Source organism: Suricata suricatta, chromosome 11 (genome assembly GCF_006229205.1).
Source record: "Suricata suricatta isolate VVHF042 chromosome 11, meerkat_22Aug2017_6uvM2_HiC, whole genome shotgun sequence".
Classification (NCBI taxonomy): Eukaryota; Metazoa; Chordata; class Mammalia; order Carnivora; family Herpestidae; genus Suricata; species Suricata suricatta.
In genome coordinates this window covers 47563360-47580036 of record NC_043710.1, presented here as the reverse complement: position 1 = coordinate 47580036, position 16677 = coordinate 47563360, and the positions used below count along the sequence as shown (strand labels likewise).

The 16677-nt window shown below is 36.4% G+C and overlaps 1 protein-coding gene across 2 annotated transcripts in view; it reads left to right on the top strand.

Annotated features, from left to right (window-relative positions):
- The first annotated feature begins 1461 nt into the window (after positions 1–1461).
- The window catches only part of IPO7 (importin 7), a 47776-nt gene continuing 32560 nt past the window's right edge, over positions 1462–16677 (top strand). For both annotated transcript variants that reach the window (XR_003900373.1, XM_029915418.1), the window contains exons 1-3: positions 1462–1699; positions 12405–12486; positions 16296–16449. Coding sequence is in view for 1 of the 2 variants with exons in the window: in XM_029915418.1 (XP_029771278.1) it covers positions 1616–1699; positions 12405–12486; positions 16296–16449 (320 nt within the window). In the remaining variant the exon portion in view is untranslated. The remainder of the gene's footprint in view (positions 1700–12404; positions 12487–16295; positions 16450–16677) is intronic.

The following is a 16677-nucleotide window of genomic DNA, read 5'->3' as shown; positions in this document are numbered from 1 at the left end:
AGCTAACAACAGGTTATATTATGGAAATTTTATGACCTTTTACAATTTAAGTAGCTTATGTGAGGCTTAGATTCTTCACTTGTAAGTTAGGAATAATAACATAAACCACACTTCCAAGCATAGTGGTCTGCATATAAGGGATATTAATATTGCAAAGTCCACTATTCCAGGGAAAGATTTTTGTGCCCCCTTTTCTCCTTTTTGCAAACTGAAAAAAATAAGTGATCTTTTAACAAGTTGCATTTAAAGCATATGATTCATTTTAAGTATATATGGTTACATAACTTTATTATAATGAAGACAGATATGAAAGGAAATTACTCAAAATATCACCATCCTAGAAAATCAATTAATTTCATTTGTCAGCTTTATTTCCTAGTCTTTGTCCATGTTATAAAGCCATATCCTCACAGAACTGTTTTTGTGTAGTTACAAGATATATATGTTTTTAATTTTTGTTTTCAATGTTTACTTATTTTTGAGAAAGAGAAAGACAGAGTGTGGGCAGGGGAGGGACAGAAAAAGAGGGAGACAGAATCTAAAGCAGGCTCCAGGCTCTAAGCTGTCAACACAGAGCCTGACGGAAGGCTGGAATCCACCATCTGTAAGCTCATGACCTGAGCTGATTTAACCACTGAGCCACCCAGGCACCCCAAGGTATATGATATTTGTAATTTTTAATGCCTGTGAAATATTTAACTGACTGAATTATTTTAATTTGCTTAACAAGTCCCATATCACTCGACATTTCTCTTGAAAGGCAGAGTGATTCAGTTAAGAGAATGAAATCTTTTAGAACAGAAACATCCTAGGTTTGAAGTCCTGGGTGAACTTACTAAGTGATCTTGGGCAAGTTATTTAACCTTTCTGAAACTGTTTAACTGTTTTAAAGAATGTAGGATTCCAATAGGGATTATGCTCTTACTCTGCATTTACAGGTGATTTATATAGAAAAGTTACTACCAAAATTTGGATACTCAATAAAAACCTTATTTTTCGTATTTGGTAATCATAAATATGTAATGTTATAATATCTTTCACACATAAAGCTAATTAAATCTTTTGTATTATTTCCTTAAGATAAAGTATCATGAATAGGAATACTTGGGGCAAAAATGATGAATACTTTTATGGCATTTAGAAACACATCTTAAACTGCTTTTCAAAAGATTACCTTACCTTCAATTACAAAGCTACCAGCAATGGATTGTATCACACATTGCATTAGATTCACCTTACGGTCACCAGAGGTATATTATTTTGGGAAATTCTTGTGTTTGATTGTTTTAGTTTTTTTACTGTGGAGTTTGAACTTCTTTCCCTTTTGAAAATCAAGAGTTGTCTGTAGGAGCGACAGTTCAGGGCCACGTGGGCTGCGGAAAGCTTACGTAAACTACATCTCCCAAAGCACCCCGCGGGCGCGCCGACAGGAAGTGGCTGGAGCATCTCCCGCCTCCACGCCGAGGAGAAGAGGTTCTATCCGGGGCCTTGGCGCTTCTCTTTCCTTTCGCGCCGGTTGCCGCTGCGGAGCGCGGTGGGTCCATGTGCGCAGTGAGCGGCGCTATTCCTGGCCCAGTAGCACCCGAGCCCCGGGTTTGACCGAGTCTGCGCTGCGATGGACCCCAACACCATTATCGAGGCCCTGCGGGGCACCATGGACCCAGCCTTGCGTGAGGCTGCGGAGCGCCAGCTCAATGAAGTAAGGACACGGGGCGGGCGGCGGACTGTGGCAGGCCGAGCCCTCGGGGCCTGGCCAGAGGCGCGCACAGCGTCGCCGAGGGGCCCAACTGGAGGGGTGGGGCGGGAACCTAACTACAAGTGCCACGCCGGGGCGCCTCAGGCTGCTGCGGTGGTGGCGGCGGCCAAGGCAGCCTTTGCGTCGGATCCTGATCTGGGCCTCTGGCTGCGGTCAACGCATGAGGAGCCGGCTGAAGCGAGGCGGGCGTGACGGGCTGGACACATGGCTGGCTTGGATGGCCGGCCGCCCTCTGGCTCATACCCAGCTGGTTCCTCGCGCCCAGGAGGGGGCGAAACTCACTGAAAGGTTTTTCAGACGTTCCTGGGAGCAGTCTCGCTGGCGCCGGGTTTGGAGGGGCTCCTGGGAATGCAGAAGCTGGTCTTTTGGGGGCTGCGCCTGTCATCCTGTCACTTCTGTGGGCTGATCGGTGATCGGCACAACTTTCTTCTCTGCGACTGAGCTGCTAGGGAAAGCTTTCAGAGGCAAGCCCCCGCCTCTTTGACTGGGTTAGGGTAGTGTTGGATACTAGTCTGAGTTACTGCTCTTTTATTCTAATCGTGCCTCAGTCGGGGAGTCAGGACAGTCTAGTAGAGTCAGATGAAGTGCACCCTTCTAGGTAGAGCTGAACCACTAGTATTCTTGACTGACCTTGGGCAAGTCGCTTAACCTTTTGATGCTAAGTGTCTTCCATTCATAAAATTAGGCCACAGGGTTGCTGTGGCGGTCAAGTGAGACAATCAGTGTGAGGCAGAGTGCCTTGAAATGTGCCAAGCTCCGTATCAACTCGCTGATGATTGGTTCCTTTTTTCCTATTTTCGAGGGACCAGCCTTTGGAAAACAGCTTTAATGTGTGGGTAGATTATTGTACTATTTTCAGTTTTAGGATTTTATAAATTTCTGCAGCTTTTTATATTTTAGTGAGTATTTTAAAGGCTTCTTAAAAGGTCCCCTTCAATTTCCTATGCCAGTTAATGTCTTTTGGTATACTTCTGAGTGCAAGCTTTAGTGAAGTTCAGTGTACATTTATTTTTCAACGGAAAATAAGAAGTCCCTCTCTAAAGTAGAAATTCAGTTATTTTATGCTTCTCTTAACTGGTAGGTAACTCATTTAAAAACGTTAATTTATATTGACTTTCCAGAAACCACAAGAGTATTCCTAATTGTCCATCTTCAGTGTACAATGCTGTTTTAGAGATCTCTGCCCTCAAGGAACTTATAGTTTAAGAAGACCACCCACAGAGTTTAGACAAATTAGGTATAAAAGTATTTCAAAATAAAGTTAAATCTTCTTTATAAATTTTTAATGTTTATTTTGAGAGATAGTGAGCATGTGAACAGGGAAAGGGCAGAGAAGGAGGGAACCAGCACAGAATGGACAGAGCCAGACGCCGGGCTCAAACTCACTATGGTGAGATTGTGATCTGAGTGGAAGTCAGTAGTCAGTTGCTTAACCGATTGAGCCACCCAGGCGCCCCTAAAAATGTTAAATCTTACGTATATAAATGAGACCATCGTTAGATCATACCAAGAGTGATGCTCAAAGTTTTTTTTTTTTAAGATGTCTTGAAATACTCTTTTCCCTCAAGGTGGTCCTCCAACCCTTGAGATCAAGAGTCCCACACTCTACCCACTAAGCCAGTCAGGCCCACATGCTCAAATATTTAGTCTCAAACTCACCTTGGGAGGAGCTTAGATTTCTTTTGGATGTAAAATAATGCATTGAAACAAATTCCCATATTGAACCATTATAAAACTATGGAGGTAGTTATGGATCACTTTTTATTTTAATTTATTTTTTTTATGATAGAGGTTAAGATGAACATTTTATGAAGTATTAATACATGTGTAAGTTTAGACACTCTAAAAGTTCAGTCACAGTGATTTCTACCATGACTTTATTATCCTGCCTGAACATGCTGTGTGTAATTATTAATTTCAAAAATTACTTTTTCAAAAAAAAGTTGATTCCCTTATAGGAAAATTTGAAATTAATTCATTCTTCAAGCAAGTATTAAATGTCTGGTTATATATGCTGACATTTTGTAATGAGGCCTGGGATAAATATTTCACAATGTGATTTTTGGAAGATGAATAATCAAAATAGTATTTATAGCATTTTTTACTTAACTGTTAGGCATTTGTTGGAGTTTTGGAATACTTTGGAATAGCTGCTTTTCTGTGAAAGAAAATTTGGTGTCTAGCCTGTATTTCTGTAATTGTTAGCAAGCAGTTTACATTTTGCAAATTTCTTTCAATTTTTACACCTTGATTTTTTTACTAATTTTCCTAAGGTAACTTTTCTTTTATTTAGAATATTCTCATCTCTAGTCTTCATTCCATTTTAATGAAGTGCTCCTGTTTGAATACTTTCTTGGTTTGACTTTTTTTGTGGCAGAACTTTGATTTAGGAAATAGATTCCAGATAAGTCTTAAAGAAGCTTGACTGTAGCAAGAATGAGGAAGTAACATTTTATTTCCATCAGGCTCTTGATTTTGGATAAGACAGGATGAGCAATCAATCCATACTGATTTTATTCAATTAAAGTTATATTTTGGTTCATTTTAGTTAAAAGAAAAAGATGATTGACATTTGAGTGAATCTTTTTAGCTAAGTGAAGTAATCACAAACTGTAAAAATTGTAAATGTTATCGAAGTATTAATAGTGCAGATAAAACAAAAACAAAGTGCTCTTGCCTCACAGTGATTGCACTTAACTGTTTCTTCTGCCTAGAACCTCTTTTTCTCAGTTATCTCTCAGACTTGTTCTCTTACTTCCCTCTATCATTGTTCAGCTATTTCCATATCACTAAGGAGTTGCCTGGCTATGACACCCCAGGCACACTATATCTTCCTTAATTTAATTTTCTCTGTAGCACTGGTTTGTCATACATATTTTACTTAAGTTTCATGAGGTGAGGAATTTTTGTCTTTTGCCACTGCAATTCTGATTTGTCAGTGTTAGGCTTTACTTACTTTATCATGACAGATAACAAACAGACTTTAGCTGTTATACCACCTCTCCTTAGAGAATTTTTAGAGTATATATTTTTTATATTTCATACAGATAAAATTAAGAAAGTTCTGTGAGCCTTCTAGAGACCAGTAAGGAGACTCTTGGCAGCTATTTTCAAGACACATTTTAGTATTCCCCACTGATTTACTCTGTAGCATGGCATGAATTTTCCTTTTTTTTTTTTTTTCCCCTTCTCTTTGCTGTTATAATTTTGGACCACATTGTCATGTCTCTATTTGAAATTTCTTCATGTAACTAAAACTTTGCCTCAAAGACCGGAGAAAACCATTAAAAAGTTTGAGCATTCTTGGAAATATAATTGAAAACGCCCTTGTAATTTTATTTGATTTTTTTTTTAAACTATGAAATGATCTGTACTAACTGGAGGATCTTAGGAAAGTTGTTTAACTTCTAAGCATCATTTTCCTTATGTACAAAATAAAAGCAGTAATAGTATCTATGTCATTGTGTCATGTGGGTTGAGTGAAATGATGCTTGTAAAAAATTCAGGAAAGTGCTCGGAACCTGCTACGATCTCCAGGTTATTTGAACCGCCGCATCAATGCCAATTGATTAACCAATGTACCACACCATGCATTTTATTTCCTGTCTCACTTTATAGTATTTGTATATTTTAGTGGAAAATGAATGAAGAAAGAACACAAGGACCTATTTGGACACTGAGATTGTTAGTAGGTAGCATTATTGTATCATGAAAATTGGCACAATTATAAGCACAGTGCATGACACACAATGGGCTCTCAGTAAATATTTGTTGTCTGCATGGAGAAATAAGAACTTGAATAATAGAAATGTCTTTCCATCTTTTTAAAAAATTTTTAATATTTTATTTATTCTTGAGAGACAGAGACAGAGCATGAGCAAGGGAGGGGCAGAGCGAGAGAGGGACACATAATCCAAAGCAGGCTCCAGGCTCTGAGCTGTCAGCACAGAGCCTGACACAGGGTTCGAATTCGCAAGCCATGAGATCATGACCTGAGCCAAAGTCGGAGGCTCAACCAGCTAAGCCACCCAGGTGCCCCTGTCTTTCCATCTTTAGATAGATTTGTGTACAGAAAATGGTCATTTGTCATGTAATTATATACTTTGAGGTTAACTGACTTCTGTAGATTTAGAAGTACAGGTTTAAAAATTTTTAGGAAATCTAAAATATATGACATTTGGTATTTATTCATTCAACATTGTTTGTTATGTTTCCAGAGACTGTGCTGGTTTCTACTCTCACTGTCACTCACTCACTCAAAAAAACTTATTTCTTCCTTTATAAGATAAAGTTAAGACATCTGTGAAGGTTTTTGGCAGATTATTATAATAGACCATAGTCTCTCTGCATTCTTCCTGCTTTTAGCTGCCAGTGTTCTTCAGTGGAAATCTTTCCATACAAACCTTTGCTCATGCTGTTCAATCCTCCTGTTAAGCTTTTATTACCTAAAATAAAAGCTTTCTTATTCAAAACTTACCTTTTTGATACCTAGTTTTACATATTCTTAAATTTTAACTATTTTAACTTTATTTGAACTAGGTGATCGTTGTCTCTTCTACTCTTAAATGTGCATTCACTTTGAACTTCTCTCTAATGGGAATAAAATCTGTAGATGAAGATTTATCTTGGGAGTATTAGCTGAGCATAGACATTCAACAAATAATTGTTTGTTATTTTTAAAATGTTTGAAAGAGGGGCACTTGAGTGGCTCGGTTAAGCATCTGGTTTTTGGTTTCATCTCAAGTCATAAAAGCATGCTGGTGGAGTCCAGCTCTACCTTGGGCTCTGTGCTGACAGGGCAGCGCCTGCTCAGGAATCTCTCAGTCCCTCTCCCTCTGTCTGTCTGTCTTTCTCTGTCAAAATAAATGAATAAACTGTAAAAAAAAAAATTTTTTTTTTTTGTGGTGGGGAGTCTGGGTGGCTAAGTTGGTTAAGTGTCCAACTTTGGCTCAGGTTATGAGTTTGAGCCGCACAGAACTCTGCTCTGCGTTGACAGTGCTAGGCCTGCTTGGGATTCTCTCGCCTGCTGTCTGCCCCTCCCCCACTCATGCTTTTCTCTTAAAATAAATAAAAATTGAGTGACTATCATGTGGCAAATCCTATCTTTAATGCTGGGGATTTAATACTGTACATAAGACAGAGTCCTCACTCTTAATGAAGGTCGCATTTAAACATGAGCTTTAAATGGAAACAGGGAAAACATTTCTTAAAAACGTTTATTTAGAATGACAGCTTCCAGTCTGGTGCATTTAATAGCAGTTGTCTTTGTGGTAGGTAGGGAGTTAAGTAGTTGATGGAAAGAAATTCATGATTCCTACCTTTCTGGGGTTACATAGTCAACATGGCTTTTATAATGCATGTGGTTGGACTTAAGATAGAGCTATGTATAAGTTTTGGAAAGGAAACTTTTAAATCTGACTTTAGTTAAGGCAGATAGGATCTAAGCATCAATATTCCCTCCCCTCTTACACTTGCAGCAAGAAAAAAAATGCTGTAAGTAGAATTAGAAGGCTTACCTAGGAGCCTATTAAACCTTCAGTTCCTAAGCTTAATGTGCTATAAACTGGTCATGCAGATAGAAATGTGGCCCTCTCACATGCTTTATGTGAAAAAGTAAGTGGACTTAGCTTTGATACATTTTTTGATACTTTGTGTTTGTCATTTAAATACATAAACTACCTGAGTCACTTCTAGGATTTTTACAGATGATTACAATTACTACTGTAAGTATACATTTTTATTTATAAATGGAGATTTTGATTGTTTTACTAAAGGACTTTTGAAATGTTCAATTAATGAAAATCTTAGGTCTGGAAAAGTGCAAAATGATGGCATGTTTATAGGACAATTTGGCATGTCTAAAAACTCAGCAAAATACTTATGAAAATAAAATATATATTTTTGGAAGATAGAATAGTCTGTAGTCTGAGCAGGTAAAATTCCTTAATTAGGAATATCTCTAAGTAGATACTCTTCTGAATTTGAGAGCGGGAAAGTATCTGGATACTTTGGCTGTTAGACAAGTTTTTAGTGACACAGCATGTTAAAGATCTGAAAGATACTGCCTTATTAATGTTTATAAGAAATTTTGTTTTCAGGTACAGTAAAGGCATATATCATTTTACTTCTTGTTTGCTTCTATCAGAGGCACATTAATGATGTTTGATTTAAAGTGAGTTTTTTTTTCTTTTGGTTACTAATATGATTAAGTTTTTTAAACTCCTTAATTGGAAAGCATTCATGTACTACTGCTATTTAATGAAAGGCTGGAAGACTTGGTGAAGAACCTCAGACTGGTCCTGATTCTACCACTACAATGACTTAACTATGCCTAATATTTTGGGTAGATAAAATAGGGATGATACAATGTCAAATTCTCTAGTAAAACAGAAAAGTTAGAAATCCTTTTGCTCTTAAATTATCTGACTGTGTTCATTTATGTACTTTGATAGGTCTGATATGTAGTCAGTGCCCTTAGGCCCATTTGTCTTACAAATAGTGTTAAGTACAGTAGCTAATTGAAGGTATTTCAGGTTGCATTCCAGTGGAGAGAAATAATAAAAAGTTACCTCTTAAAGACTTAGCTTTAAAAGATACTGACATTAGATAGTTACATTGGAAAATGTGGGTATAAAGGGGAAACCGATGTTGGAGAAAACATGACTTAACTTTTAAGCCGGGATAGAGGAGCTGGTAAACATCAGAGGGAAAATGTGTAGCAGGCAATAGGACATGTGGAATTAAGGTTAGGAGAGAAAGCAACAATTTGGAAAGGTGACTTGGTGAATTGAGAGGGAGGGAGTGTGATCTAGAGGTGTAGGGTGGACTGGAGGGCTACGCTTTTGGCCATTCCTATTTTTGGAACTTTGAGAAACAGAAAAAAGGAAACTAGAGAATTGCATGTAAAAGGAGGAAGCCAAGAAAAGGAGTTTTAAGTAAGAAGGTTGGTTGTGGATAATTTAGTTTCTTTTCTACTTAAATGATTAGATTTTCTGCCAGTCAACATGAATTACTTATGTAGTAAGTAAAAAGCTGTTAGAAAAAAAAAAGGGTTATTTGTAAATGAGGGAGGCTGAAGCAAAATTAAGACTGTTTTTGGTGGGAAAAGCTTTTAAAATATATTGGTAGCCTTAAAGAAAAGAATTTTCTGAATACAGTGAGTAGAATGCTAGTAAGGGGGTTGGAATAAGACTGTAGGCTAAAGGGTGATAGGGTCTCGTGAAATTTGTTTATGTGGATATGTGCAATCATTTTTTCCTTTTGTAAAGTTAGACTTATTTGGGGGAGTGGGGGAAGCTGCCCCTGGAGTAGAAGTTTTTCAGGCCTATTATTACCTGTTATAATAATAGCTTTCCACCTGTGATATTTTATATTCATCTATCCTAGAATTACATTCTTGATACTGCTTCAAGACCTTATCTTCCTTATGTGGTTGTGTAAAAATTTGAAAAAAAATTCACACTTAACTAGATCTTGATGTGGTCACAATTTACCTATTCATTTTTGTCTTTCATTATTGTCTTTCATTCTCTTAATAATTTCCTGAATATAACCCATACTTCTTTTCTTTTTAAAAATCCCCCACCCATCTCTCTAGGTTTAACTCCTTTTGGACCGAACTCAAAATTTTATGTCCAGTTAGAATTAATACCCCAACCTATTTTATAGTGATCCTTTGCCTCTGTAGCTTCTGATACATTTTAAGTACCAGTAGGTTGGAGTGGAGTTAAAGGAAATGGAATTGGAGTTGTGACTGTTGAAGAATTTTGATGAAATGGATTAAGAAGGGCGCCTGGTGGCTCAGTTGGATAAGTGGCTGGCTTCAGCTCGGGTCATGATCTCACGGTTTGTGGGTTCAAGCCCCACTTTGGGCTCTGTGCTGACAGCTAGCTTAGAGCCTGGAGCCTGCTTCGGATTCTGTGTCTCCCTCTCTCTCTGACCCTCCCCTGCTCATGCTGTCTCTCTCTCTGTCTCCCAAAAATTTAAAAAGAAAATAGATTAAGGGTGAATGTCGAATTATCTGGGTTAATGACAATGAGAAGGTAAGAAGTTGTCTAGAAAGGTAATTTTGTGTTGTGGTTAGCAGCTTTAAACTTTAATACTAGCAGTTGTAGCTCTATTTAATGATGTATGATGAGCCATTTGTTCCTTCAGTTCTTCTAGTTCTCCAATTGCTGGAAACCAGGAGCTTGAAGAAGGGCCTATAATTAGTGCCAGCATCTCTAACTCATACTCCAAAAGATTTATTGTAGTATCTTGAGGCCCATATCAATGTTTGCCAAGCTGTTGAGAATGATACCATAATTACTCAGGTTTTATTTATTTTTTAGATTTATTTATTTTGAGAGAGAGACACACAGCACACTCAAACAGGGGAGGGGCAGACAGAGTGGGGGAAAGAGAGAATCCCAGGTTGGCTCCACATCAGGTGCTTACCTACCTGAGCCACCCACGGACCCCAGTACTCAGATTTTAAAGGGTTTTTGTGATAAAGAATGAAGCTAGTGATAGTTTTACTTAAATTTGTTTTCTAAATTACTTATAATTACTGTTAAGTTACTATGAAATAAAAAGATCTTTTTAATATATAATAAATGTAATAGTTAATATGTGATAGAAATTCTTGTAAATGTTATAGTTTGGTATACCCAAGAATGCCAGAAAGTTTTGGTAGACATAACCTAGAGCTTAATTAAAAGGATAGGCTTCCTGTGTGAACAGTTAATGTGTATCTTTATTTGATCTCTGTTTTATAATTGTACCAATCCATGGTCTTTTTCCCCCTGCATTTTTAACTTTATTGAGCTATAATTTACATGCTGTAAAGTACAACCATTTTGAGTGAAACTCGGTGATTTTTATTTTTAGTGGATTTAGCAAATTGTACAACTATCACCACAGTCTAACTTTGGAATATTTTTGTTTTCTCAGTAAGCTCCCTCTTTCCAGTTTAATCTTGTAAATCAGGTCTAGGTAATTGCTAATCTACTTTTGCTCTGAATTTTCTTGAGACTCTCATGTTTGATATTTAGTATTTATGTCTATTTATTACCTTCTTTGGGAGAATATAGGCATTAGGGATTTCAGCTGGATGGAAATTTGTATGGGGGCAGGTATATAAATGTCCCAGGTTGAGTTTGTGCTATTTGTGCAATCAGAGACATCTTTTTTTCTTACCACTTGATCTAGCTCAGTTGTCTGAAAGTAACACTTTTTTTCCTCACTTGTGTTTTGAAGGGAAAGTAACTTAAAAGAATAATAAAATAAACACTTATTTTCATAGTTCAGGTTTTTTTTTTATAACTTGAATTCATCCACTTAAAGTATCCAGTTCAATTGTTTTTAGTGTATTCAGTTATGCAACCATCACCACAAACTTTAGAACATTTTCATCACCCCTCCAAAAAAAACTCTGTTAGCAGTCACTCCCCATCTCCCCCTCTGGCCCCTGCCACCTTTCAGTCCTGGGGTATTGGTATCTTTCACACAGTGTATTTTTGAGATTCACATAGTTTATAGCATGTATCAGTACTTTTTTTTTTTTTACTACCAAATAATATTTTATTATTATGTATGGATAAACCACATTTTGCTTATCCATTCATCAGTTGGTAGACATATGGGTTGTTTCCACTTTAGGGCTATAATAAATAATGCTGCTGTAAATGTTCAGGTAAAGGTAGTCTTATCCTCCCCCTTTTTCTTGAGGGAGGGGGTGTGTGTTGGGGGTGAGGGGCAGAGGAAGAGAGAATTTTTTAAGCAGGCTCCATGCCTTGCACGGGGGCCAGATCCCACGACACTGGGGTCATGACTTGAGCTGCATTCAAGAGTTGGACACTTAACTGAGCCACCCAGGTGCTCCCAGTTCTTTTTTAGAAAACCAGAAACAAATATGACAACTTTAGGAGTCTCTTATGTAACTTTTTTGTACTGTTAATGAAAGTGACCAAGGTCTGTAGTATAAACTGGAAAATAGAAAATGTGTGAAGAATCACTCCTTAATCATCCTACTACTTGAGATAAAACTATAGTAGCATTTTGGGTATATTTCCTTATTTTCTGTATATGTTGCATTGGAATTTCATATAAATGTATAAATGTATTAAAATAATCCTATAGTTTGTATCCTATGTTTAACATGTTCAAAGCTGTTGGTTTTTAATTTTGTATTTAAATGTAACATGCATACAGAATAGTCATTATAAAGGTACAGTTGATTAATTTTCACAAACTGAACACATTCTGTGAAATAGCCATATTCAGAAATAAAACATTATTAGCACCTTGGAAACCACTTTCCAGACTATTAATTTTTACTGATTTCGTTTGTGTGTAGCCACTCAGTAGAACATCTCTATTGAGAAATTATTACTGAATTGGGGAAATAGGCATTACTGAGGATATTGTTTTTGAGCTGTTGCTGCCAGTGTAGGTTAAGAATGCTACACTATGAGGATAAATGGGAAGGCAAATACAAACCTCCAAAATATTTTAGGAGTTATTAAATTTTTCTTTTAGTTCATAGTTGATGAGTGATGGGAAATAAGCTTGGGACCAACTTGCAGGTGGGTAGCCTTTTGTGCCAAATAGTAGAATAGAGTACTAGAATATTTATTTGCAGAAATTTAAACCTGTTTTTTGTTTGTAGGCACACAAGTCTCTGAATTTTGTTTCAACACTGCTTCAGATAACCATGTCGGAACAACTCGATTTACCTGTGAGACAGGCAGGCAAGTTACTAAATTATTTTCTTGGTTTATGTAAATCATTTATTTAAAAGGTTCATAGTAGAATAACAGAGGTGTGTTGGGATGGCCCTTCATTGAATTTCTTCCCTGAAACTCAGTTTGGCGTCTTGTGTTTACTATAAAGAGCTAGTGCCTTGGTATTCAGTGGCAGAGTTCAAAGAACGTGGTTATTTCGTTGAATTAAAAGAGAAGCTAAAAAGAGAAATTTATAGGGTTTATTAAAAGATTCTGGTTATTACGTTTCTTTGCCTAGTAAAGGATTCTAAGATACAAACCTCTTTGCTTATGCAGTTGTTTCTTTAGCTTTTGCCTTTACTGTTTTAGTCATTTAAAAAATACTACAGTAGTCTCCCCCCCGCCCCCTTTTCCATGGTGAATACATTTTAAGATCCTCTGTTATTGCTGGAAATTGCATTATACCAAATGCTATATATACTACGTTTATCCTTATATATACACACCTAATTATGAAGTTTAATTTATAAATTAGGCAAGTAAGAGATTATCTACAGTAATAAAAATTAGAACAATTATAACAATGTACTGTAATAAGAGGTATGTGAATGTGGTTGCTCTTTCTTTCTCTAAATATCTTCTTTTCCTGTACTCACCCTTGTGATGGTGTGAAAAGATAAAATGCCTATGCAATGAGATGTGGTGCAGTAAATGATGTAGGCATTTTGACATGATGCTAGGCTACTGTTGACCTTCTGGTAATATGTCAGAAAAGATCATCTGCTTCCTGACCGAGGGTGACCACGGAAAACTGAAACCACAGAAAGTGAAACTGTGTATAAGAGGGGGGCTACTGTATTTTTAGTTCCAGTTTCAACAAGATATTGAGCAATTTTCTCAATACCAAATAGTCTGAAAATGTGGTACACTACTTCTGATATTACCTGTTAGTCTGCAAAATAATGGAATTCACATCTTTAGTGTCCTGTTACTTAATTTATTTGCAGATGTATTAATTTTGTTATAAGAAATATGAAGTACTAATAATTTCACCATTCTAGGAAAACCAGTTATGTTCTGATATTATTTCTTGCTGTTCTTTTTCCCTATATCAATTTTGTTAAAAATTTTTTCCTTTGTTTAATGAATAGTAATCATTTCCCTTTTCTTCACATAGTGTTAGTTTTAAAACCATAATGTGCCATATGCAATTAACAGTTGTATTCCCAGTACCTAAAATATTGCCTGATACACCAAAAGTACTAAAAAAATAAATGAATGCGTATAAGTTTATTATTTTTTACAATATTGGTATATAAGTAGCACAGTAATAGAATCTTTTTTATGCCTATAAAATATAGTGATTTCACTCAACCCTGGTCAGCAGTAAATCTTTATTTTAACTGTCCTTTCTCTTTTACTAATGAAGTCATTTTCCCTTTGGTTATTCTTTTAAATAAGAATCTTTGTCTTTAAATCTCAAATTTTTACTAAGATGTTGAAAGTGGCAATTAGGAGGGACCTTAATATTTTGAGACTTGATTATGTGCATTAGCAAAATTAAATTGTGCTGGAAAGTTGTTTCGTTTGTACAAAACTAGAAGAAGCCAAACTGTGGAATTAATCAAAAATTTAAAATATAATTAATACTTGAAAAGTTACATTCTTGTAATAATTGAATGATCCTGGGGCACCTGGGTGGCTCAGTCACTTAAGCATCTGGCTCTTGATTTCGGTTCAGGTCATGATGTCACACGTAGTTCTTGAGATCGAGTCCCATGTCGGGGACCGTACAGAGTCTGCTTGGGATTCTCTCTCTGCCCCTTCTCCATGCACACGCTCTCCTCTCTCAAAAGAAATAAATGAACTTTAAAAAATAATAATTAAATGCTACTCTTCAGCACATATGGTGATAGCAACTGCTAGATGATAGAAATACTCAGAGGCTCTATGCAGACGACATAGGAGTGTGTCAAGTCTTAATTTTAATCTTTGTTCTGTTTTAGAGCTGAAGAATCAAAATTCGGGAAATAGTAATCTAAAATATGTTACATATACTGAGTCAGTGTTTTTTTTTTTTTAATTGTTTTTTTGAGGGAGAGAGAGTAGGGGAGGGGCAGAGAGAATCCCAAGCAGGCTACATGCTTAGCATGGAGCCCTACCTGGGACTTAGTCTCATGACCTTAAGATCATGACATGAGCCAAAATCAAAAGTCAGACGTCTAAGTGACTTTAGCCACCCAGGTTCTCTGAGTCAGGTACTGTAGATGTAATGTAGTTTGTCTTAAAACTTTGTTGAAGGGCATTTTAATGTATAATCTTAATTTCTTTTGCAATACTCTAAGGTGGGATATTATTTTAATTACTAAGAATAGCAAAATGGAATATAGAAATCATAGATGTATCAGTTATCCTTATTCAAATAGGTATAAAACTTCAGGTAAGAGTTAATTACTAAACAGAAGAGCTGGTGTTTTGTAGAATTTAGTAATTGATTAATTATAAATAATTTCCCTTTCCCATACATCTTACACATTGTGATTGAGGGTTCTCTCCTGGGAAGGGGAAGATTGGATAAAAAGCATTGTTAGCAATCTAGTTAATTTCATTTTTTTTTAATGTTTCTTCATTTATTTTGAGAGGGAGAGAGAGAGCATGAATGGGGGAGAGTGGAAGAGGGAAAGTGAGAATCTTTTTTTTTTTTTAATTTTTAATGTTTATTATTGAGAGACAGAGCATGAGCATGGGAGGGGCAGAGGAGTGGGAGCCACAGAATCCAAAGCAGCCTCCAGGCTCTGAGCTGTCCACACAGCCCGATGCGGGGCTCGAATTCATAAACCATGAGATCATGACCTGAGCCAAAGCTGGACACTTAACTGGCTGACTGAACTACCCAGGCACCCCTAGTTCATTTCATCTTAACTAGTAATGCTCAAGATAGCAGTATGATTGGTAACAGAAAATAATAATCTGTAATTTTTGAACATAGCAAATTTTTCCATTAAATAAAATGAATTTGAAGTAGTATGGTTGTGGTATATTAATAAAATGCTTAAATTTATAGACTAGAGATTTTTATACTGTAACTTTTCTATGATAAAAAATAGCACCCTTTGTGTATCTCAGTTTGGGCTGCTGTAACAGAATACCATAGACTGCATGACAGAAGTTTATTCCTCAAAATTCTAGAAGCTGAGAAGTCTAAGATCAAGAAGCCAGCAGATTTGGTGTCTGATGAGAACCCACTTTCTGGTTCTTAGAACCTCACATGGTGGAAGGGGAAGAACCTCTAGGGTTTCTCTTTTAAAGGCATTAATCACCTACAAAGGGCCTCAGCCCTAATGCTCTCACATAGTGGGTTAGGATTTCAATGTGAACTTGAGGGGGGCCACAAACATTCAGTATATAGTAGTGTTACTCATTATAGAAGCTATATTGGTATATGTATGTGGTTTTTATCTTTGGAGGCTTTATTTAGAAAATTAATATGGTGAAATTAAGCTAAATAGCTTTCCTGCAGAAAACAGGTAAAAAGTATTAGGAATAAATATGATATAAAAAGTCTAACAGTTTTGTGTGTATAGTGTGTTTATTTGCAGAGTTCTCTAAGGCTATATGCTTAATAATAACTTTATAGGTCACAACAGTAGCTAAGAAGCTTATATTTTATTGATCAACTTTTAAAATAATAGAATGCAGTATTTTGTTTTTAAAAAGGATAGCTTTACTAACAGTGGTTTGTCTGAAAGATATAAATTGAGGTGTGGACACTTAATAAGGGATATTCACAGTGCTTTCACAGTAAATACTCTTTTGTCAAATGATCTACATTTTAGGTGTTATCTATTTGAAAAATATGATAACACAGTATTGGCCTGATCGGGAAACAGCACCAGGAGATATATCTCCTTATACTATTCCAGAAGAAGATCGACATTGTATTCGAGAAAATATTGTAGAAGCTATTATCCACTCTCCTGAGCTCATCAGGTATATGTATATTTTTAAAAATTACCCATTGTTGAAGGTATATAATTTTTGGAGTTTGGGAGGGAGTCTTTTCAGAACCTAAAACCCTTTTTTTTTTTTTTTTTTTAACTTTATTTTAGGGGAAAAAAGAGAGAGAGAGTGCAAGCAGGGAAGAGGAGCAGTGGGGGAAAGAGAGAATCTCAAGCCTCTGCTGTTTTGGGGCTTGATCTCACGTAACTGTGAGATCGT